The 24,342-nt window shown below is 43.2% G+C and overlaps 1 protein-coding gene across 1 annotated transcript; it reads left to right on the forward strand.

Moving 5' to 3' along the window:
* Nucleotides 1-205: 205 nt before the first annotated feature.
* sts (steroid sulfatase (microsomal), isozyme S) lies at nucleotides 206-23,140 on the forward strand. The gene is made up of 10 exons (XM_057332763.1): nucleotides 206-306; nucleotides 623-779; nucleotides 1,106-1,227; nucleotides 1,586-1,708; nucleotides 17,809-18,223; nucleotides 18,733-18,869; nucleotides 20,506-20,643; nucleotides 20,828-20,987; nucleotides 21,682-21,803; nucleotides 21,903-23,140. Exons 2-10 carry the CDS (start codon nucleotides 628-630, stop codon nucleotides 22,286-22,288), a joined length of 1,755 nt encoding a protein of 584 aa, XP_057188746.1. The 5' UTR covers nucleotides 206-306; nucleotides 623-627; the 3' UTR covers nucleotides 22,289-23,140.
* Nucleotides 23,141-24,342: the final 1,202 nt, after the last annotated feature.

The following is a 24,342-nucleotide window of genomic DNA, read 5'->3' on the forward strand; positions in this document are numbered from 1 at the left end:
TTTAAATATCCATCGGCTGTGAATACCACTATAGTTTTTACGCAGAGACGATGTAAATGAAAATAGTAATTCGATAGAGTTGCTTAAAAGTCTTGATTTTACATAGACGGTCAACATTACTGTCAATTACGGTCAACATTAGGCTACATTGTTAATCTTTAACCAACTAAACACGTGACCTATGCTTTACTTCCTTATGTCATGTATCTTCTTTCAAAGCGAAGCATGTTATGCACTGTTCAGTAACGTAACTACAGCAAGTCTGTCAGTGGCTTAATGATTTCTCTCTCGTCCCGGGTGCAGCAGGTAGGGAAGCACACCTGCCGTTTTTAGGAAAAGAATGCATCTTGAAAACGCAATGAATGGTTCAACATTTCCAAAGTTAAGAATGCATGAAATTGGATTACATATAGATGGGGTGCACGCGCGGCCAATGCACTTAAGTGGGCAAAGTGAAATATGATTTAACCCACTCTTACACAGTTCATGACTTCCATTGCACACATTCTTGTATTTCACAACTTCTGGTTTTACTGAACAAGCTCTTTGGCTTTGCACTACTGCCATATCTTGTTTATTGTTTGCATGCATTTCTAATCATGTTGGTTGCTTTCTCTTTCAGGACGTATGATGAAGTGTTTTACCTGGATCATATGCACTATTGGTCTGATTCTCTGTTCAGCTAATCCAGACACAGCTACCAAACCTAATTTTGTCCTAATGATGGTGGATGATTTAGGAATTGGAGACCTTGGTTGCTATGGGAACACAAGCCTTAGGTTTATATCATTCTTTTCTTATTACGAATTGTTGCAATTTCCCATTAGTTTGCTTGGTATGTTATATTAATGTTTAACAATATTAGCTGTTAAGTAGTATGCATGTATTTTTTATATTACAATGGTACATGAAACATCAAGGCCATTTTTTTAGATAAAAAAAATGCTGTCTTTGATATGATCAAGACGAAAGACTTCCCTATTAGATGGTTTGAAAATGGCTTCATAGTTCTTTTTGACAAGTTAATTAAGTTGTCTTTCTGCATCCCACTGGCATCTCAAATAATTATGAGATTGAATTGTTTTGTGTTTGTGTTGGCCTGCAGGACGCCTCATATTGACAGACTGGCCCAGGAAGGGGTCAAACTGACCCACCATATAGCTGCTGCTCCACTCTGCACCCCCAGCAGGGCAGCCTTCCTTACAGGCAGATATCCCATCCGATCAGGTCAGACCTGGAGCTTCTGCACCTGCAGTTCTGCTGAAATTAGCTGTTTTTAAAAGACTGCTGAACACTTTTTTGTAATTGAGAAGTAATGATTAGTGATTAATCTTTAATACCACAAAGTAACTACAAACTAAGTAATTCTAAAAACTACAAAATGAGCTGCTGTAAGTAATTCTACTTCTACTAATAATAATAACGAGGAAAATAATCACATAGAATACGAATACATAGAGTGTGATCAAAATTTATCATGCTCATTGTGGTATCTTATGAGATCGGTCTATATAGTAATGTTGGTGTACATTTTTCATGGAATGTACAATGATTTTTGTTTCTGTATTTTCTGTTGAGAGTACAGGTATGGTTGGGAATGGCCGCATGGGAGTGTATCTCTTTTCTGCATCATCAGGTGGTCTTCCACGCGAGGAAATCACCTTTGCCAGGGTTGCTAAAGAGCAAGGCTATGCTACAGCTTTAATTGGTAAGCTGAGCAAGTTCCAAATTTTTATCTAGAATAGTTATGTTGCGAATAAAGAAAGTTCCAAAATCAAACTGATATATTTTGCTATCTTTAGCGGAGACCCTTTGCCAACAACTTAAATAACTCTTCTCTTAGCATTTTATTAGCCATCATATTAAGGTCTCAATAATCAATAAACTCAACTGCAAACTGCAAACTGTACTCAAAACTCTGAAAAAGTTAATTTATCCTAAAACTTTTAAGTGTGTTTAACGATATTGATATTTTGAGTTCCACTGACACAAAAATAAGAAGTCAGTTATCTCAAATATTTTAATTATATCTTCCAATTACATCAGAGCGATTCCCACCATGGTTTGTGTGGACTAGATAATGAGAGTAAATCTCTAAATAAATTGTTATTTTATGTATTTATATCAAGATTACAACGGGAGTAGTAAGATGGCAATGCCACAACAGTAATTGGCAGTTGGTCCTTCATGACAACATTGATAATTGTTCAAAGTGAAATTCAAGTAAATGTAAAATGGAATAATGAAAAGTGAAGTATTCAAAATTAATTATTTTGAGTTTACTGTTCTTATGTGTTAGTGTTCTTTACTCAAAGGAATTGAGTTTATCAACATAAAAGGTAATAAGTTTCCATAAATCTTTTGAGTTATCTTAACTTATCAGGGTTTACAGTGTGAGGTTCTTTTTGGGTGCTTTTTTGTTCTTTATTATTTAGTCAAAGTCATCCATTTTAAAAACATGTTTAATTACTTTTGATTTGTCTGACGAAATAAAGTAATATCTTTTCACAATGACATGTTTGAATGCAAAAATAGTTTTTAAAACGTAAGCTTATACCTTCAGATGAAACTATTTTAACTTGAAGAGAAACATTTCAGTTTAGTGACTTTGACCTGTAGTGTAATCCTAGATATACATTAGTACAGTATATGCGGTTGCAGATGGCAGTTAGGTTACTGACCTTAGTTTTCCAATAACAGAGTAAGATATCTCACTGTTAAATGCCTCTGGAGTAACTAAAGCCCCAAGTTTACTTTTTTTATGGAGAGGTGTTATACAAATTTCATCATCCGCAACAGGGCATGCTTTGTATCCATGATCTGTTTATGTGCCAATAAATGTTAATTATTGGGTCTACAAGGTGGCAATCTACAATACAGTATATTGAACATGTGTTTACCGAGTACATGATCACATGATGCATTTGTTGAAAAGCTAGAGTGTGCATAAAAATATTGGTTTAACCAAGAATTTACAACCATTTTACTATCATGTAAAATTGCTACCCATGACCCCGTGTTTATCGCTTGACTACCACTATTTGTACAGCAAAGACCAGGAATCACCGCCCTTTGCTGTAAGTCACTGCCACCTGTTATTCATGACATGCTGATGTTTGCTCGGATACACTCTATTTTGACTGAAGAAACTTACTGCTTTGCAAAATGCTCTTTGTAGTAAAAACGGGTACTTTAGATTATATAAATAAATAAATGGGTCTTATAAGGACCACTGAGTAAATGGTTCTTTGGGGAATCAAAAATGGTTCTTCTGTGGTATCTCTGTGAAGATTCTTTTGTAGGTCATTTGTCATAATACTTTCATACGTTCGACAATCAGAATCAGAAAGAGCTTTACTGCCAGTGTGCTTGGACACACAAGGAATTTGTTTTAGTGACAGAAGCTTCCAGTGCAGGTTAAAAAAGTGACAAGGCACAGGTATCAAAAAGTAAAAATAAATATGTGAGAGACAATACACATTTGACCAAAATGACAATATTAGACAAAAAGACATTAGGCATTATATTGTATGTACATATGTGCTATATACAAATTATACTGCGTTATATACAAGTTATGCAGGGGAATGTGGATAGCTGAATATTATATCAACAACATACATGTATGTATAATAAATATATAGTCTGCCTATAAGAATATATTATGTGTATTGCACATGTTTTAATTGCACAGTAGGAGAACATTTAACTGTTCATGAAGTAAATGGCCTGAGGGAAGAAACTTTTCCTATGTCTGGCTGTTTTGGTGCTCAGTGCTCTGCAGTGCCGACCAGACGGCAGTAGTTCAAAGAGAAAGTGTGTTGGGTGTGAGGGGTCCAGAGTGATTTTGCGAGTTCTTTTACTCACTCTGGATGAGTACAGTTCTTGGAGAGTGGGGAGGGTTGTGCCAGTGATACGCACAGCAATCCGGACTATCCGTTGAAGTCTTCGAAGGTCAGTTTTTGCAGCTGAGCCGAACCAGAGAGTTATGGAAGTGCAGAGGACGGATTCAATGACAGCTGAGTAGGACTGTAAGAGTAGCTCATGTGGCAGGTTGAACTTCCTTGGCTGTACAAATGGTTCCCTTTCTGTCGGTCTCTCGACGTTGTGTCGAACCGACAGAATGGGGTTTGTCTTGAGAACCTATCATCTTCTGAGTATTTAGAAAAGGCCAATGAAAATTGGCGAATGAAATTTGCATGCCGGACTCCTCCCCGGATGTCCGGGTATAAGAGGGAAGCTGGCGTGCTCATTCATTCACCTTTTGTTCTTCAGAGCCTACGCATCTGATGAGCTTCTCTACGATCTTTGGTGATCATTTTGCTGCTGGAATCTTCGACGTGGTACAGCGGACGGTCCCTTCCTGCAGTGACTCTCCCCTGGGCGTCTCGGCAGTTCCGGAGGTGTTCGAGCAAATTTCCTTTTCTAAAAGAGCAAATTTCTCCAGCGTGGCTTGTCCCGCTGTTCTCATGGGTGCAACACACTCATCGAGGAGGGGGACGGACACGATGCCTGCTTCCAGTATGCTGGGGCAGATGTTGTGGATACGTCCTGCCCGCACTGCGGGCGGTGATGATTCAGACGTTGCGTCACGGGTGGCTGTGTTCCCACGGGACTCAGCCACCACCTCGTTTGCTCCCCGTTCCGTGGCGGCAGGACTACGGCCCTGCCGTCCGCTACGGCAAGCAGCGAGGGTGATATGAGGATTACTGTGAGCGATAATCCGCCAGCCAATGGCTCATGGACCGTTCGCGCCTCGTCTCGCTCGTCTGACCTTTCCCCAGGAGACGGTCAGACGAGTCTTATTCCTCAATCACGTATTCGGACACGATGCGTGATGATGAGATGTCTCTTGCAGCATCGGGGGGTGACGTACTGCCATCCGACTCCGACGATTCCTTGGGCTTCCTCCCTCGGGGGGTTCGAGCCCAGGAAGAAGCGGATGTCGAAATGTCAGCCATGCTTTCCCGGGCCGCCGTGAGTGTTGGGTTGCAGTTCCCGCACTGCCTCTTCTGGCGCTCGCGGCTGGCTACATGGCGCCTCGGGTTTGAGCGCGGCTCCAAGCCGCGCCCGCCCCCAGTGCCGTGTTTACCGGAAGTGCATGAGGAATTTAGTAAGACCTGGAACGCCCCCTTTCCGGCACGTTTCATGTCAAACAAAGTTCTGTCACCCTCTCTTCCCTCGAGGTTGAGACAGCTAGAGGATACATCGATGTCCCCCAGGTGGAGTATGCCGCCGCAGTGCACTCATGCCCGTAGGCGGCGGCCACCTGGGGGGGCTCGACCTAGACTCCCGTCTAAAGCATGTGGGGTCTCGGCATCTCTGGTGTCGAGAGCTTACATTGCGGCGGACCAAGCTGCCTCCTCTCTCCACGCTATGGCTCTTGCCAGGCCAGGGCGTTGAGAGAGCTCCACGAGGGTAAGACCGACCCAGCGCTTATGCAGGAACTCCGCGCCGCCACCGACCTCGCTCTATGGGCGACCAAGGTGACCATGCGGGCCCTGGGTCGGACGATGTCCACACTTGTGGTCCATGAGAAACTCCTCTGGCCGAACCTTGCGCAGATGAGTAACGCCGAGAAGGTTCGCTTTCTCGACGCACCCGTCTCGCAAGGGGGGGCTGGTTGGTGTTACTGTCGAGCCGCAGCGGCCCCGCTCACCCCCCGTCGGGGGCGTGATACCCGCACGCGGCCTCCCCCGGAGGGTTCTCGACAGTAAAGAAGCAGTCCTCCGTGCCGCGACTCGGCCGCCTCGGCCGTCGAGTCCCATGCACTGTCTGCTTCCCAGCAGCCCTGGTCCTCTTCGACGCCCTCCAGCTCTGGCGCCCCCCGCTCAGCCGCCCCCCCCCCCTGGAGGAGACAGCGAAGAGTTGACCATCGCCCCATCAGCAGCCGCGGCGAAGCGGCCCTCATGGGAAGACCTCAGGGGGATCGAGGCTACCATTAGGCCCGACCCCAGCCACATCGCTGGGAAGTCGGATAGGGAGGGATCCTGCCCCGTCTCTCCATCTGCTGGCCCCCCCCGGGCGCCCACTTTCTCTCAAAAAAGAGAGTTTCCTCTGTCTCTGGGTTATCACAGCCGCTCCCACCCTCTGCACGACGGTGAACGGCAAACTCGACATTGCACTTCGCCATGACGTAATGTCGAGTTTGCCGTTATAAACACCAGCCCTCAGCATTCTCAGTCAGACAGTGCGTTGAGCTGCGCAGTCGCCAGGAAGGAAAAACAGCAGAGCCGATCTCCTCCCCGGGGGACGTCCCCCGGCAAGGAATCCGTACTGCTAGCCATCGAACCACCCCCTGGGGGGACGATGAAAAAGATCGTACCTTTAGTCCCCCTGTCTCATTTCTGGGAGCCGGTCCGGCTTCACAGACTGTCAGGCTGGCTAGGGAAGACGATCCGTCTCGGCTACGCGATCCAGTCGCCTCACGCCCGCCAAGTTTCAGGGCATCTGATATACCTCAGTCAGAGGCTAGGATGTTCCCGTACTTCTGGCGAGGTCGCCACCCTTCTGGCGAAGGGAGTGATCGAGCTCGTCTCACCAGCCGAGATGTTCAACGGGTTTTACAGCCTGTACTTCATTGTCCCCAAGAAAGGCAGGGGGTTGCGCCCTATCTTGGTCTGTGTGTTCTGAACAGGCACCTACACAATAGCTGCCTTTCAGGTTGATCACTTAGGAGCGCATCCTGACATCCGTCAGGTGTCAGGACTGGTTCATGGCAATCGACCTGAAGGACGCGTACTTCATGTCTCCATCCTCCCTCGACATCGGCCGTTCCTAAGGTTCGCGTTCGAGGGACGGGCATATCAGTACAGGGTCCTCCCCTTCGGTCTGTCTCTGTCTCCACGAGTCTTTACGAAGGTCGTGGAAGCCGCCCTCCTTCCCCTTAGGGAAGGAGGTGTGCGGGTACTAACTATCTCGACGACTGGTTCAGCTTGGCGCACTCTCGAGATCTGTTGTGTACACACGGGACCTGGTGCTCTGGCACCTAGATCAGTGGGGCTACAGGTCAACTGAGAAGAGCAAGCTCTCCCCGGTGCAGAGCGTCCTCTTTCTCGGTATGGAACTCGACTCTGTCCTCATGAGCAACCTTGCTCACCCCCGCGGGGGGCGCGAGACCCGCAACGAGGAAACCCGTGCCACGCGGCCTCCCAGAGGCAGTGCGACTGACTACAGAGCGCGCCCGATCAGTGTTGAACTGCCTGAAGCTTCAGGCAGTCAGCGGACCCCTGAAACAATTTCAGAGGCTCCTGGGATACATGGCATCCTCGGCGGGGGTGGTCCCCCTCGGGTCGATGCACATACGACCGCTCCAACACTGGCTACAGAGTCAAGTTCCTTGGAGAGCGTGGCACACCGGCAGCAGGCGTATGGTCATCACGCTTTTCTGCCGACACACCCTAACCCCCTGGTCTCCCATGACCTTCTTGCGGACAGGGGTCCCCTTAGGGATGCCTCCCTGCAGGGTTGGGGTGCCGTGTGCGACGGGCACGCAGTGTCGGGGCGGTGGACGGGCCCCCGCCTGCGTTGGCATTTCAACTGCTTAGAGTTGTTGGTTGTGCTACTTGTATTGAGGAGGCTACTACCTCTCGTGCAGGGAAAGCACGTGCTGTTCCGGTCGGACAGCACAGCTGCTGTTGCGTATATCCTTGGCATTCGCTCACGGCAACTAACAAGACTCGCCCGGCGCCTCCTCCTCTGGAGTCAGCAGGTGATCAGTTCCCTGCGAGCCACACACATCCCAGGTGACCTGAACCAGACAGCCGATGCGCTGTCTCATCAGTCGACGCCTCGCGGAGAGTGGCGACTCCATCACTGCGCAGCCGGCTCATTTGGGAGCAGTTCGGCCAGGCACAGGTGGTCCTGTTGCCTCCCCGGACTCCACCCATTGTCTGCTTTGGTACTCCCTGTCCAAGGCAACCCTTGGCACAGATGCCCTTGCACACAGCTGGCCGCGGGACAAGTGGAAGTATGCCTTCCCCCCAGTGAGCCTCATTGCACAGGTCCTGTGCAAGGCCAGGGAAGAGGAGCATCAAGTGGTACTAGTTACGCCCCTTTTGGCCTAACCAGGACTTGGTTCTCGGAGCTAAGGCTCTGACAACAACTCCCCCCTGGCCGCTCCCCCTGGCGAACTGCTTCCCCAGGGGAAGGGGCACGTTACGGCATCCCAGGCAGAACCTGGTCTCTATGTCTAGATGGGACGAGGAGATCCTGAGTGACCCACCCCCGTCTGGTTGGGTCGTCACTCAGGCTAGGGCCTCGGCCACTGGGCGGCTATACGCCCATAAGTGGCGCCTCTTCTCGTCCTGGTGCTCTTCTCGGGAGAAGGCCCGCGGAGTTGCTTGATCGGGTACGAGCTGTCCCTTCCTCAAGAGAGACTGGGGAGTAACCTCTCCCCCTCCACACTGGGAATGTATGTAGCCGCTATGGCCGCTCATCATGACCCAAGTGCTGGGTAGCCTCTGGGACAGCACGACCTGGTCATTAGGTTCCTAAGGGGTGCGAGAGGGTGACCACCTTATCCGCGCTCCGTACCCTCTTGCGACCTAGTTGGCGGGCCTCAAGAGGCCCTGCCCCCTTCGAGCCTCTTGGAGTTGCCGCTCTTTCTCAGTCTTGATAATTCTTCCTGATGGCGCTCACCTGCAAGAGGGTAGGGGATCTGCAAGCACCCTCTGTGTCCACAGATTGCCTAGAACTCTGGGCCGGGATTCTCACGTTATCTTGAGACCCCGCCCCGGCTACGTGCCCAAGGTTCCCACCACTCTCCCGAGAGACCAGGTGGTGAACCTGCAGGCGCTCCCCACCGGGAGGAAGACCCAACCTTTCCGTGTTGTGTCCAGTACGCGCACTGCGCCTCTACTTGGACCGCACGCAGAGCCCAGAAGCTCTGAGAAGCTCTTTGTCTGTTTCGGAGGTCAGCAGAAGGGAGGGCTGTCTCCAAACAGAGGCTGGCGCACTGGATCGTGGATGCCCTCGTTAGGGCATACTGATCTCAATTCGCCCCTGCCCGTTGGGAGTGAGGTCACTCCTCATGGGCACTGGCTCAGGGCGCCTCTCTAGCAGACATCTGCAGAGCTGCGGGTTGGGCTATGCCCAACAACTCCGTGAGGTTCTAATACCTACTCGCGGAACCGGTGTCAGCCCGCATCCTGGCAAGGTGTAGGACCGGCAGCCGGTAGGGCGTACGCCTGCGAAAGCCCTTCCACCTTCCTTAGGGGGATCAGTGGCTATTACGCCTCCCCTCTTTCCCCCACTGGGTAAAGAACAGGCATTTATCCATCACTAGCACCTTCCTCGGGGCAGGCTGGGCAGAGCAGCCCTGACCCCTTAGGCTGGGGAACAGTTGAGTTATCTCCCACATAGCTCTAACCGGACCTAGTGCTCCAGATGTGGTAACCCCCCATCCATGGGCTGTTCCGTCTGATGTATCCTCATGAATGGTTCCCACCTCGGCAACCCATGACCTCCCTAGGTGGACTCCCACCTTGCGGTTAACTCCTGCAGTCCGCACATTTTCCCATGAGTTCTCCCCTGATGGTGAGACCATGTGGTGTCTCCACTAATTCCTCCCTACAGTAGGTAGTGGTCTCTGCAGCGTTTATCCCCCGGGGGAATAATGCTTACCCAGTGGCCCTTACGGTGCCGGGCGGCTTCTCGCCATTTAGAGAACTAGGCCTCCGCCCGTGACGGCCGGTGGCAGGGGCTTCCCAACTTTGTGGTAAAGCTCTGGGTCCCCCTTCCTCTCCACTGGATGGTCATAATTTCACGTTAGCGTCTTCGTCTGACTCGCCCAGGCCAGTCAACGTCGCTCCGCTGGAGATTGTGACGCGGCTCAGTGCTGTGGCGTCTTACATAGGAACCCCATTCTGTCGGTTCGACACAACGTCGAGAGACCGACAGAAAGGGAACGGATTGGTTACGGATGTAACCTCGGTTCCCTGATGGAGGGAACGAGACGTTGTGTCCCTCATGCCACAACACTGGCCGCCCACCCCAGCGGTCGGGGGAGGATGCTTTAGGCTCCTCAGACCAAAGGTGAATGAATGAGCACGCCGGCTTCCCTCTTATACCCGGACATCCGGGGAGGAGCCCGGCATGCAAATTTCATTCGCCAATTTTCATTGGCCTTTTCTAAATACTCAGAAGATGATAGGTTCTCAAGACAAACCCCATTCTGTCGGTTCGACACAAAGTCTCGTTCTCTCCATCAGGGAACCGAGGTTACATCCGTAACCAAGACGTTTTACTGATTAAATAATTCGCTTGTTATATTCCATATTTTACAAACTCCATACACTTTATAATAAAGCATTTATTTTTGCATAGAGTCTGAACTTGCCAAGTCCGATCTAGCAAGGACACAAGTCCGTTCTTTGCGTTCTTGGAATTGAGAAACGGCCTATGTCTTTATTAACTTTCTGTGCCGTTCAAGTTCTGTGTTGAGAGTGGTAGTTGTGTTGCTGTCTATGGGAGGTCAGGAAGCTCTCGGATTTCATCAAAAATACCTTAATTTCTGTTTCAAGAATGAATGAAGGTCTTACGGTTGTGGAACGACATGGGGGCGAGTAATAAATGACAGAATTTATATTCTTATTCTTAATTCACAATGTGCAAACATTCCCTTTTTGACTAAATATGCTTTACACTTCACGTTCAATGTTAACATTCACAGTTAGAATTTCCCTGTTCCTAGAAATCAGTTAAAGCTCTGGGAATTAATATTATTATTTAAAAACAGGAAAATAGTTTGCACCTCTTAATGTTATTGTCAGTTTAACTTTTTAACGTTTTGTTGTAAAATGGTTGGCAAATATTGCATGTTTGGGTGCTAAAATCTTGCCTTGAACCCTAAGTATTAAACTAATCTTTAACTATTTTACTAGTAAAGTGACCTTTGTCATCCTAGCAACAACTGGATTGTTGGTTTATAAACCAGAAGTGACACATGCCCTACATAGGGTGCTTGTCAAACAGAAGGATGCATCATAGGGATGTTTCGTCCTTTCCAGAGCCATTGAAAAACAGAGTTGCGACACTCGATCTCGCCACCTTGTGGTCACGTGGTTCATGGAGCGCTCAATAGTTCCAAACAAATCCGTGCTGTCAACCTATTTGTATGGATTTTAGAGGGACAGACAACAGCAACCATATTTGTGTAAATCTTGCTAAATATATTAGCCAGCCCAGGCTCATTGTAAATACATACCTCTGCCTACATTTCTGCACAACGTGAAATATGTAGCTCCAGGTACAAATCCCTGCATCTTTCGAGTGGAATGTCCACTAGAGGCACGTTTTTTTCTCCGTTCTAATGTGTTTTATTAAAAGTTACGAAGCAGTTAGAGCACCTAACCCCACTCCCCCCCTAATCCTAAACCTACCCACTTCCCAACCATATAAAACACGGAACAAGCAAATACAAGCCACGGGTATTTATTGCTAACACTGACCAAAAACAGTATGAAAACATTAAAAACAGGTCACGTTACATTCGGAATCTTCTAGAAGCATACGATATCATTGTGTGATGAGCACATAAGGTTTTAATTACCGATGATCGTGCTCCAGAGGTTAGCATGTGACGCAGTCGGAGCGGGACTTCCAATGCCATTTCATAATGTAGGCGAACGTAATGACACAACTAGTCACAAGACACCAGAAGCCAATGCGATTTCAAAAAACGAAGTTGGCATAACTCCACTGTTCCAGCGGCAATTTTTTTTAATCTGTCATTGTGCGCAGCCGGTCCGGATCGGAGTTTTAAGACAGACCTTCAGCCTCGGAACGCTTGGAATAATTGCACTTTTTTAATAAACAGCATCTGTACAAAATACTAAAGCATTTTGATCATTTATTCATTTATTGGAGCTATGCTTAAGTAATCAACAAGTTTATCTACCTCAGCCAAACACAATCAATCCTCACAGTAATGACAGTAATCAGACATTTATCTGCCACGGGATATACATCAATAATAACCTTGAATGTACCTGCATCAACAGGGAGAAAAACCCATGCGCCACTAGTGGACATTCCACCTGAAATATGCAGCGATTTGTACCTGGCTGTAAAGATTGTCAGTTGTGAAACCAGCCTGCTGGCATCAACAACTGAAAAAGATGTTGATTTCACACAGAAGACACAATGGTATGTGGTATGCATTCAAAGGCTATATTCAGGAAATGAAAGTACTCAAAATGAAGTAAACAAAATAAAGATTGAAGCTATAGCCTACAGGGGCCCGTCTCAATAAGGAGGTTCAACCAACTCAGTTAAAATGTGAACTCTTGAGTTGTTTAAAACCGAGATGCGAAATTGAGTTGACAGCGTATTTGAGTTCGTTCTATCAACTCTGGGAAGACTTACTCAACTCAACTCAACTCAACTCAACTCAACTCAACTTTATTTATATAGCGCTTTTACAATTTTCATTGTTACAAAGCAGCTGTACATGAGACACATTGACTACAAGCAAAACAATCAAAGTTGTACCTGCAAAAACAAGAAAAGGTTGAAAACACAGAAGACAGACACACCCACACACAAAACACTCCACACACACAACACGCACACGCACCAACACACACAGACACAGACACACACACACACACACACACACACACACACACATACGTACACAGACAAGTACGCACACACACACACGCTCAGTGAGAGCACACATTTAGGATAAAGGAGAGAGAAGCACAGGTCAAATATAACAGATAATAAATTCCTATATGCAATATTAATTAAGTAAAACTTTAAGATTCTAAAGCAGCCCCCCCGGTCAGGCAGATAGTGCAAAAACAGTATGCAAACGGTGGCGAGGAACCCAAAACTCTAATCGAGAAAAAAAACCTCAGGAGAACCCAGGCCCAACCAGGGGATTCCAGTTCCCCTCTGGCAAAAGCTGCTGCCTCTGCACAAGCTCCAGAGAGCTTGCACAACAAGGCTAAATAAAATAAATAAACTTAATAATAAAATAAATTATAGTTTAAGATTATCATTAATAATCTAATAGCATTTGAAATTTTGTGGTGAAGACATGTCAAGTGACCGCGTCCTTCTTTATCCAGCTCTATCATCTCAGCTCTTGTCAGGTCCCCACTTCCCATTCTCCGCTCTACCATCAGGTCAGGCCATGAACTGCATCCTGCTCGCTGTGGTAACCTTGGAACAATGAGACAAGACTGGCTGAGAGTAGAGTACTGTTCTGTACTCTTTGATGCAACAAGTACATCAGTTGTGTTTTTGGTTCCGGTTGATCTAACTAATGCAGCCTAAACCCTCTGAAGATTTATATTATGGAAGAGTAGTGTATGCAAGATTAAAAAGATGCGTCTTTAGTCTAGATTTAAACTGACAGAGTGTGTCTGCCTCCCGGACAGTGCAGGGAAGACTATTCCAAAGTTTAGGCGCTAGATAGGAAAAGGATCTACCACCTGCACTTGATTTTGAAATTCTAGGTATTACCAACTGACAGGACGCCTGAGAGCGTAATGCACGTGAAGGACTGTAATACAAAAGGAGTTCATTCAAGTACTGAGGAGCTAAACCATGTAAGGCTTTATAGGTAATAAGCAAGATTTTAAAGTTAACGCGATGCTTTATAGGTAACCAGTGCAAGGTTGACAGAACCGGGCTAATATGTTCATACTTTTTTGTACGTGTAAGAACTCGAGCTGCCGCGTTTTGGACCAATTGGAGTTTTTGTAATAAGCCTGCAGGGCAACCACCTAACAGTGCATTACAGTAATCTAGTCTTGATGTCATGAATGCATGAATTAACTTCTCTGCATCTGAGATTGACAGCATATGACGTAGTTTAGATATATTCTTAAAATGGAAAAACGCAATTTTACAGGTGTTGGCGACGTGGCTCTCAAATGACAGATTACTATCGAATAGAACGCCAAGATTCTTTGCTGACGACGAGGGTTTTATGGAACATCCGTCAATAGTTAAACAGTATTCTTGGTTGTTACTTATAGCAGTTTTCGGTCCAATAAGTAACACTTCCGTTTTGTCCGAGTTCAGTAATAAAAAGTTGTTACTCATCCAGTTTTTTATATCGACTATGCATTCCATTATTCGATGGAACTGCTGTGTTTCATGAGGCTTCGAGGAAATATAAAGTTGAGTATCATCAGCATAACAGTGAAAGCTAACTCCGTGTCGCTTTATTATATCTCCTAGAGGTAGCATGTATAATGCGAAGAGCAGAGGCCCTAAGACTGAGCCCTGTGGTACACCGTACTGGACTTGCGATTTGCGTGACACCTCATTGTTTATTGCTACAAATTGAAAACGGTCGGATAAATAAGATTTAAACCATTTCAAAGCTATTCCTTTAATGCCGACATAATTTTCGAGTCTATGTAGGAGTGTGCTGTGGTCAATGGTATCGAATGCAGCACTAAGGTCTAGCAGCACCAATAACGAGATACAACCTCGGTCAGACGCCAATAGCAGATCATTTGTAACTCTGATCAAAGCAGTCTCTGTACTGTGACATGCTCTAAATCCAGACTGGAATTCTTCATTGATGTCATTCCTTTGGAGGAAGGAGCATAATTGAGTTGAAACTACTTTTTCCAGAACTTTAGATATGAAAGGTAGATTCGATATAGGCCTGTAGTTCCTTAGTTCTCTAGGGTCGAGTTGGGGTTTTTTGACAAGGGGCCTTATAACAGCCACCTTATATGCTTTAGGCACATGTCCTAATGTCAGAGATGAGTTAATAATACCAAGAAGAGGATCTATAATTTCTGGGAGCATCTCTTTCAGTAGATTTGTAGGTATAGGGTCTAGTATGCATGTTGTTGATTTAGATGATCTAATAATTTTAGACAGCTCATCTTGATCTACGGTATAAAATAATTGCATTTTCTCCTTAAGGGCGCTGTAGTTAGTTTGTTCAGCGGGTTTCACTTCTGATTGCATTGTTATAATTTTTTCTCTAATATCTTGGATTTTATATGTGAAGTAGTTCATAAATTCATCACTGCTATGCTGATATACAGGATCAGAAGTCACTGACGATTTATTTTTTGTTAATTTAGCCACCGTGTTAAATAAAAACCTAGGGTTGTGCTGGTTTTCTTCTATTAGTGATGAAAAGTAGGCGGATCTAGAAGTTTTTAGGGCTTTCCTGTATTTTCGAATACTATCCTTCCATGCTGTACGAAATACCTCTAATTTAGTTTTCTTAAAGTTGCGCTCCATTTTTCGGGCCGCTTTCTTTAGAGCCTGAGTGTGTTCATTATACCACGGTGTGGGGCTGCCATTTTTAATCTTCTTTAAACGTAGTGGAGCAACTTTGTCTAGCGTTACCGAGAAGGTGGAATTAAAATTTTCAGTGGTAATGTCAAGATCTTCAACGTTATTTCTCATGATTTGAGACAATTCGGGCAGATTATCGAGAAACGCATCTTTGGTAGTTGAAGTTATTGTTCTACCATATTTGTAACAATGAGTTTTATTTGCAGCCGTAGGCCAGTGAAGCAAACATAATACCAGATAATGATCCGAAATGTCTTCACTCTGCTGAAGGATTTTAACGTCGTCCACATTTATACCGTAAGACAGTATTAAATCTAAAGTATGATTACGAAGGTGAGTGGGTCCTGACACATGTTGACTAATGCCCATGGAGTTAAGAGTGTCTTTGAAAGCCATTCCTAAGGCATCTGTAACGTTATCTACGTGGATGTTAAAGTCACCAACGACAAGGAGTCTATCTGCGGCCAGTACTAGTTCTGATAAGAACCCACCAAATTCTTTAATAAAATCTGTGTGGTGCCCTGGAGGCCTATATACAATAGCTAGAATCAATTTAAAAAGAGTTTTATCTTTAGTATTAGGTGTTGAAACATGAAGAACCATGACTTCAAAAGAATTATATTTAGAGTTCGACTTCTGGGAAATGCTAAGAGAGTTATTGTAAAGTGCTGCGACACCTCCCCCTCTGCCTTTTAGACGAGGCTCGTGTTTATAATAATAATCTTGGGGGACAGATTCATTTAAAGCAATATAATCATCTGGTTTTAGCCATGTTTCTGTCAAACTTACCTTGAGTTAAGCGCTTGCACCACAACTACGACAAGCCATCATCAATGGAGCTCCGATTTTACGATTCACCATGGCAACGGCACCCAAAAAAAAGCAACATGGCGGCCGAAAGCGCTTGAGAGCGAGGCGCTCCGCATACAGTGGATTTACTAATGTGCTTTAATGTGTAAATGACTTAAGTTTAAATTGATAAAAAGATAAATGTACCAATATACAAACTAATTCATCAGTAAATTAATAAAAGAATAAATTAATGAAACAACAGAAATAAATCTGAAATAATAAAAAAAATCTTCTATCTCTCACTTGTCATGAGTACTCTAGTGAGCCTTGTGAGATGTCATGAAGTATGGGACACTTGTTAGTGTGTCAGACTCTTGTGTCAATGTCAGAGTGATCATCGGTTTGAACCCTGCTCGGAGCAGTTTTGGGTAGGAATGGCTGCACGTCTAAATTAATTGTTTGTTATCACTGCATTTGTCTGTATTTATTAATTTCTTTATTCATGCACTTTATTTGCACACTTTATTAAGTCATTTCTTATCCTCCATAGAAAACTAACATTTGTGAGAACATGTAAGGGAAAGAATCTGATCTGATGTAATACAAGGCCACGATAGCTGACGTTATTAATGTAAGGATGGATGAGATATATTTTGATATATCTAATTCACTGTAAAGAAAAATGGTACAGTTTTAATAAAAATTTCACCGGGAAATGACAAAATTCCACTCGGGTCCTAAATTCCTCTCTTGAAATCAAAGAACATCCATATGAATTAATGCAGCTTATTCACATACAGGATCCTCTATAAAAGCACATATGACATTAGTCACTGAGATGGTCTCTGTGTGATCAAAATGCGTGCCATGAATGACTGTATTAATGAATGAATGAATGAGTTAGACCACTTGCGCATTAAAAAGGGGGAGGAGATCGAAAGAAACTCTGGGCTTACCAAAGAAAACCTGCTCCCGACCAGGTTAGGTTCACAGAGTAAATTACTATGGTTACTGACTCTTGAGTATAAGTTACCTCTCTTTTAGAAATGGGCTTGCGTTGCCCCGCTTTCTCGGGTTTGACATACCTCACATTCTGAAACGGAAAACCCAGAGTTTCCCTCATTTCAGGGTTAATATACTCAGAGTTTTCACTAAACCCCCTTTCTGAAATGGGCCCCAGGTCACAGGGTTAAACTCAACCACCTCTTTATTTATAAATAAAATCATAAAAAGATATTTGCATTTATAACGTCATATTCAGTAAATGTGTCTGGGTTCCTGCTGTCTGCGTTGCAAGTTCCATATTTGCACCTTTTCACAATTTTTGCAAGTCCACCAACATTAATTTATTATCTCTACTGACTAGTTTGTCAGACAAAATGACCAATAGCATGGGGCACATGATATTGGTAATAATTGGTCACCTCCTGGTGACTCCTCTAAATAGAACAGGTATACCTAAAAACAAGTAGCCAGTGATTGTACAAGTGAGCAAGAATGACAACAGGTGCCAGTGACATACCATAGCAGGGAGGCATGCTTTCAGGTATGGCGTAACTGTTTTTCGGTTTCATGCTAAGGTTTTCCGCAAATGTAAGGTGGTGATGTAATTGTGTCCATGTTTCTATGGTCACTCCTGAGGCATTTCACATAGTAAGAATACCAAATGACTGTTAGGCTGAGAACTGTGCTGTTGTGTAGTCATTGTATTGATTTCTGTAAATAAAATTCTAGGAAAATGGCACCTGGGCCTTAACTGTGAGGACAGCGCCGACCACTGCCACCATCCTAGCTCTCATGGTTTTGATCACTTCTACGGTACTATAATGACAAATCTCCGGGACTGCCAGCCAGGACATGGCTCTGTCTTCCATCATGCCCATGTTCACATTCCCTACAAGGCCATTAGTATTGGTCTAGCCTCCCTGGCTTTACTACATTTTAAAGGGGTGATAACTGTGCCCAGGAAAGTAGTTTTGGGTGTTCTAGTCCTGATAGGGATGGTGATGGGTTTCTTTCAACTAATGTTGTACACATTTCCAAATTTAAACTGCTTTCTCATGAGGGGGGCGGATATTGTGGAGCAACCATTTATATCAGAGAACCTCACACAGAGGATGACCAACGAGGCGATAGAGTTTCTGGAAAGGTATGTGCCACCTTTTTAAAATGATTGTTTTTTTGTATGTTCAATGTTTTTGGTTTATACACTACCGTTCAAAAATTTCAAAAGAGAGCTCTTAATAATCTGAATGTGTATGTTTAAGGGTTTGAAATATAATTCACATTTATTTGTAATTATGTGCATGTTTCGACAATAGCCTTCACTCATGCACACAGCAGCACATGTAGTCCACCAAAACAAAGCCTATGTACATTCATATCAATGAAATGCAATACATTCCAAGAGTTCTCATGATTGAAAATTTGTCCATGCAGTGCAATACGGTATCTTTTGTAAGGCACTGTAATATTTACTAAGGCACTAGTATGGCGTCTATACTGAACCTTGTCAAAACTATCATGAAAACAAATATCATTCTGTCTGACACTGATCTCTGATATCTAGTGGGATAAATAATTTTCAAATTACATGCTTTGTGATTGTCTGACTATAACGTAAAGATGGAACATAACAGGGTCAGTACGTTTTAACAGGAATTCAGAGAGGCCTTTCTTGCTATTCTTTTCATTCATCCAAGTCCACACTGCACTTTTTGCATCTCCTCGCTTCAGAGGCCAAAGCCAGCATGGTCTCTATGGTGATGCTGTCATGGAAGTGGACTGGAGTGTAGGTACTGAATGACTTGACTTTGCTTTTTCACGCTGTTTTTATTTCCGTTCTTAACATACTGTGTTGGTAGCTGAACTGAGAAAGAATTGAAAAAAAAACAAGCATTGGACAGATGGATTCGAAATTATCTGTAAATCTTTTGCACTGATAAAAATGGGTCCAGTTTGAAAAATAAGAAAAAAAATGTTTATGTGACTGAATAGGAACTGTCATCACTCAAATATGACTAAGGAGAACTGTCCTTTCCTGTCAAATTATTCCTCTTACACATGAGAGAGAATATTACAGGAAAGCACAGTTCTCTATAGTTATATCTTGTACAGGAGAATAGGTAGAGAAAAATAATTTCATTTGGCCCTGTTGGTGTCAAATAGGGATGGGCGATATTATATAATTTGCGATATACCGGTAGAAATTCCCCACACAATAGGAATTAGTCTTCCCGCGATATAAACGATAAATTCTAGTTGATGACGTATTTCTTTGTGAGACCCATTCACAGCTCATGTGTGAAGTGTAAACGGGTATAGCGGAGGGCGGACGTGAAGCTGAGAAAGAGTTTGCACTAAAAGACGAGCTCTAAATCTCGTTTAGGTTGGCACTGTAGATGCATCCGAGTTAATGTTTAGTTTCACTTTCGTTTTATTTAATTCGTTTGTTAAGTATTCGTTGAGTCATACTTAACAAACGAATTAAATAAAACGAAAGTTATTTGACACCACAACATTTAGTTTGGCTAAAAGTATTTATTTAAACATTCGTTAGATGTTATGCGCGCGTGCGTAAATTGTTTAATATGATTTCTTGCCTGTTATATGCAGGATGAACGGAGCGTCCCATGCGCGGCTCGCGCCCACACGAGAAAATAACGAGTTTGCATTACGTTATTTTAAATACGTTTATGAGCGTATAAAAGCATGGATTATTTAATTAGATTTCTTTTATCCACATTTTTCTGTTCTCTTTCTGTAGCGCGAGTCTTAGACAGATTCAGTGTATGTTGCTGTGAGAAGAGAAGGTTCACACAGTTCAAGAGAGATTGACAGCGTGATGCGATCGATCGTTTCCACCCAACAGTAGAATATATACAGTTTTAGGTATGACATGATGTGTTTATGAGCTTTAGTTCATTTAACTTTTCTTTACTACAACCTTTTGAAGTCGAATCTCACTATTATATTTTATATTTACAAAAATACTGTAGGTATATTTTAGGAGGTGTTTGATTTGGGGTAAGTTTTACTTTTTGATAATATTTGTTTTTCTGAGGGTCTAGACTACATGCAGCTACTATCACTTGACGCAAAAAACAGCGGTGGATGGCGTTATGGATATATCGTCATTTTTATCGTTATCGCAACAAATAGCAGGAATTATCGTGATAGAGTTTTAGGGCCATATCGCCCATCCCTAGTGTCAAAAATATTTAGAACTTCTGTACCTAGTTGTGTATTCGATAAACTTTGGATACTTAATAGTACCATTATTCTGTAAATATGAAAATTGGTCTAAGGTATAATGTAGGGGTTAAGTATGGGTTTCATTTTTTTTTGTAGTTATTATGTGGATTTTTCTGTTTCGGTATTCACTTCAGTTATATTTTTGTGATTTGTTTACTGTCTTCTTGCTGTTCCTAGGTCAGATCATGCAGACCCTTGAGCGCTTAAAATTGAAGGAAAACACACTAGTGTATGTGACGTCAGATCAGGGGCCACACCTGGAAGAGATTTCCATCCATGGAGAAGTGCACAGGGGTTTTAGCGGCATATACAGAGGTATTACATACATCATGTCCAAAGACGTACTGTAGGGCTAAAGTACAACATATAGGCTCAGTAGAGCCATTACCAACAGTAGTGAACAAAGCATTATGTTAAAGCTTCATTATTTTCAGTTTAATATCTGAGGTAATCAGGAAAAACAATGTCAAATGCTCCATCCCTCTGTTCTCTTGAGCAGCTGGCAAGTCAACCAATTGGGAAGGTGGGATTCGAGTACCTGGGATTCTTTATTGGCCTGGTGTCATACCTGCAGGGAAGGTCATTGATGAGCCCACTAGCAACATGGATCTTTTCCCCATGGTATTGAATTTAGCTGGTGCTTCTCTACCCAGCGACAGGTGAGTACGTGTCACCTAGCAACAAGATCTGCCAGTCAAGGCTTTGGGTAAATCTTGATTACTGTTTCTGGTGGAAACAAAGTACAGAGAGATGTTATTATATGTACTGCAGTCAGAGATAAAGTATATAACCTCCACTGTTTGTGCAGATTTATGAACAGTTCTACTGTATAATATATAAAAGTCAAAGTGTTAGAAAGTATGTTTCTCTACTTAATAAATAATAGCCTAGCTGTTAAAGTGATCGTTCACCCAAAATTGAAAATCCTGTCATCATTTGCTCACTCTCATGTCATTTACTTTGTTCTGATGAACACGGAGAAAGATGTTTCTAAGAATGTTAGCAATTTTCAATTCTGTGACATCATTGACTGCCATAGTAAGAAAATTAAATGGTAGTCAAAGGTGCCCCAGAACTGTTTCTGTTCCTAAATTCTTCAAAATATATCACTTTGTGTTCAACGGAACAAAAAATATACAATATAGTGGATATAGTGGTAGTGGATGCTGTCACAAAAATGAAAATTGCTAACATTCTTACAAATATCTTTGTGTTTACCAGAACAAAGAAATGTATATAGGTTTGAAACTACCTCAGGGTGAGTAAATGATGACAGAACTTTCATTTTTTGAGTGAACTATCCCTTTAAATCTATTTGTCAGTTGAAATTAGGATACATCGTTTGTATTACAGAGACATCGATGGCCATGATCTCCTGCCCCTGTTGCAAGGGAAAGTGAAACGCTCTGAACATGAATTTATGTTCCATTACTGCAATGCTAACTTGAACGCTGTGAGATGGCACCCAGCTGACAGTGAGTTTATCTTTTTCATTCACACACACAAACACAAATTGATTCATATGAAAGTGAGAGGATTTGCTAGACATTATAACAATTACCCTGTATTTCCAGGCACTGCAGTTTGGAAGGCATTATTCTTTACACCCAACTTCTACCCAGAGAACAGCTCCGCCTGTTTCCACACTCATATCTGCTTCTGCGTTGAGCCTTTCATCACGCACCATGATCCTCCGCTGCTTTTCGATCTGTCAAGCGATCCGTCAGAGAGCACCCCCCTGACTACAGACACAGAGCCCAAGTTCTTCTCTGTTCTAGAGACTATGAGGGCAGCGGTAAGCCATCACAAGCAGAGTCTGAAGCCTGTCCCAATGCAGTTTTCCAGTGGAAACCTGATTTGGAAACCGTGGCTTCAGCCTTGCTGCTCCTCTCTCAATCAGCTTTGCAGTTGTGAACGAGATTATCAGACAGGGAAGAGTCATGAGATTCAAAGGGAATAGACCTGATTGGAGTTCAAAATGACAGCTTTATTGAAATGAATTAAAGTTGGATTTAATTTATGTTGTGAAAAACATTCCATGGAACATCGGAAGTATATCTTGTGTTTTTACTTTGATTTAAATAAAAAAGGGTGCATTTGTATCATAGTGTCAGTCATGCGATTGAAGAGAAGATTTCGGTGTAGGAAGCACGCGAGTGCAAGCGAGCAAGTGAGTTCTGTATTCCTCCTAGTTTGGAGACCTGGTATATGATCCTGAATATAGCACTGGAAAGTCAAGGGGTTTGTGAAGCAGTAATTACTGCCTCTTTACTCACAAGCTTTGAAAATGGGTGTCACAAGCCTGAAACGGGTAACAACTCAATGCCCACTCTTACAGGATTTGGTGCTTCTAGGTGTTTAATGGGTTATTTTTGGTATCCAATCTGTTTTGCTTATTTTCACTTGTGACTAATCAAGCTGCACGGAATGATTTACATTCTCCATGCCGTCAACATCATGATCTTTGCGCTAATTTCATCACATTTAAAATGGTCTGTTTAATGAAATAAAAAGATGTTTGCCTTTTTATTTAAGAAGTGACTTTTGCTATTATGGTGGTCTAAATGGCATAATTTGTCAACATTTTTGGAACATATTTACTAATCATATGATCAGTTGTATTCATTTGTGTGAGGAAAATTTCTCATTTGAGTGTATCAAATCATTAAGCTTTGAACAAGTGTTCACTATTTGAGGATGTATGATACACAATTTCTGTTTATTCAGGACTGTGAATTGCAGAAGACATTAAAATTGGTTGTTACTTGGCTTGCAGATATAATCAAATAAATTTATTCTGAATGAAAATTGAGTTACTTGTCTGACCTCTCTGGATAGCTTATGCACTAAAATGCATCATGTCTATGTGAGACATTACTGACTAATAAAAATGCTGTTGAATGGCAGTACCTATAGGAGCCTTGAATGTGATGGGGCTTCTTCTGCCAAAAAAGACAAGTTGTGACAAGTTAAATCATCCTGCTTTTCTAGACGCTTTTGTAGTGTGGTGAGATCAGTGAATTGCAATCTGGGGAGTCGGCTTGGCTTAAATGATCAAAAGAAAAGGATCAGAGCCCTGCTTAAAGACAGGTTTATACAACCTATAAAAACGTTTAATGGCTTTTTAGATTGAAAACTTAAATCATTTTAAAGCTGCTGTGTTATTTGATGTTTAACTCAATGTTGCTTTAAGTGGCTCAACATTTGCCCCATAAATGGTAAGGTTCTTTGGTTTTCTAAACAATGCAAGATACTATTCATTATATTATAGCAGATTAAACAAAGCTTTAATGTCTTATTAGAAGGTTCTTTAGGGTGTTGACCTGTGGACCATTTGCTTGATTCCAAAACGGATTAAATTGATCATATTCACAGGTTCTTAAGAACCTTCACAATAACATAAGCATGCTGAAAAACGTCTGGTAAACGGTGTGTAGTAGCAAAGATATTAATAGTAACAAGATGCGTCACTGACATTGAAATGAATGGGGAGGAATGTAACACTCAACATGGCTGCCCTAGCGAAGCTTTGCGCATTAGTATCCAAATCAACATGAAAAATTGTGCAAATTGATCATAGGAAACAAACATTATGGTACAGTTTATGTCATTTTTAAATGTTGTTTTTAAATATGTCGTTTAATTGGGATTTTAGCTGGCGATTGTAGAAATATCAGTAGCCTATTCCCATTCACGTCTTGTTTGAATTACGTAGCTACTGCCCGGAGGCGCGTTGCAAAGATGGCCGCCGAGTTGCACGGCTTCCCTAAACGGACTTTGGTAGTAATTAGTATCGCAAAGTGAAACTTGATTGTTGGCCAACGTGCAGTTCCCATGCCAACCAAGCAACTGAGAACAGTAACTTGGCCTCCTTGGTTTGAAAATGTATTTATAATGGCAACTGCCTGTATTTTGCACCTCCACGTTTTTACACATTCCATTTCTCTTTATAGTGACCTTTCTCACTCATGCTATTCTCACCTGCTGTGCACTGCCAATGTGTATGACTCAAAG

The sequence above is a fragment of the Triplophysa rosa genome, linkage group LG4, assembly GCF_024868665.1.
Source record: "Triplophysa rosa linkage group LG4, Trosa_1v2, whole genome shotgun sequence".
NCBI lineage: Eukaryota > Metazoa > Chordata > Actinopteri > Cypriniformes > Nemacheilidae > Triplophysa > Triplophysa rosa.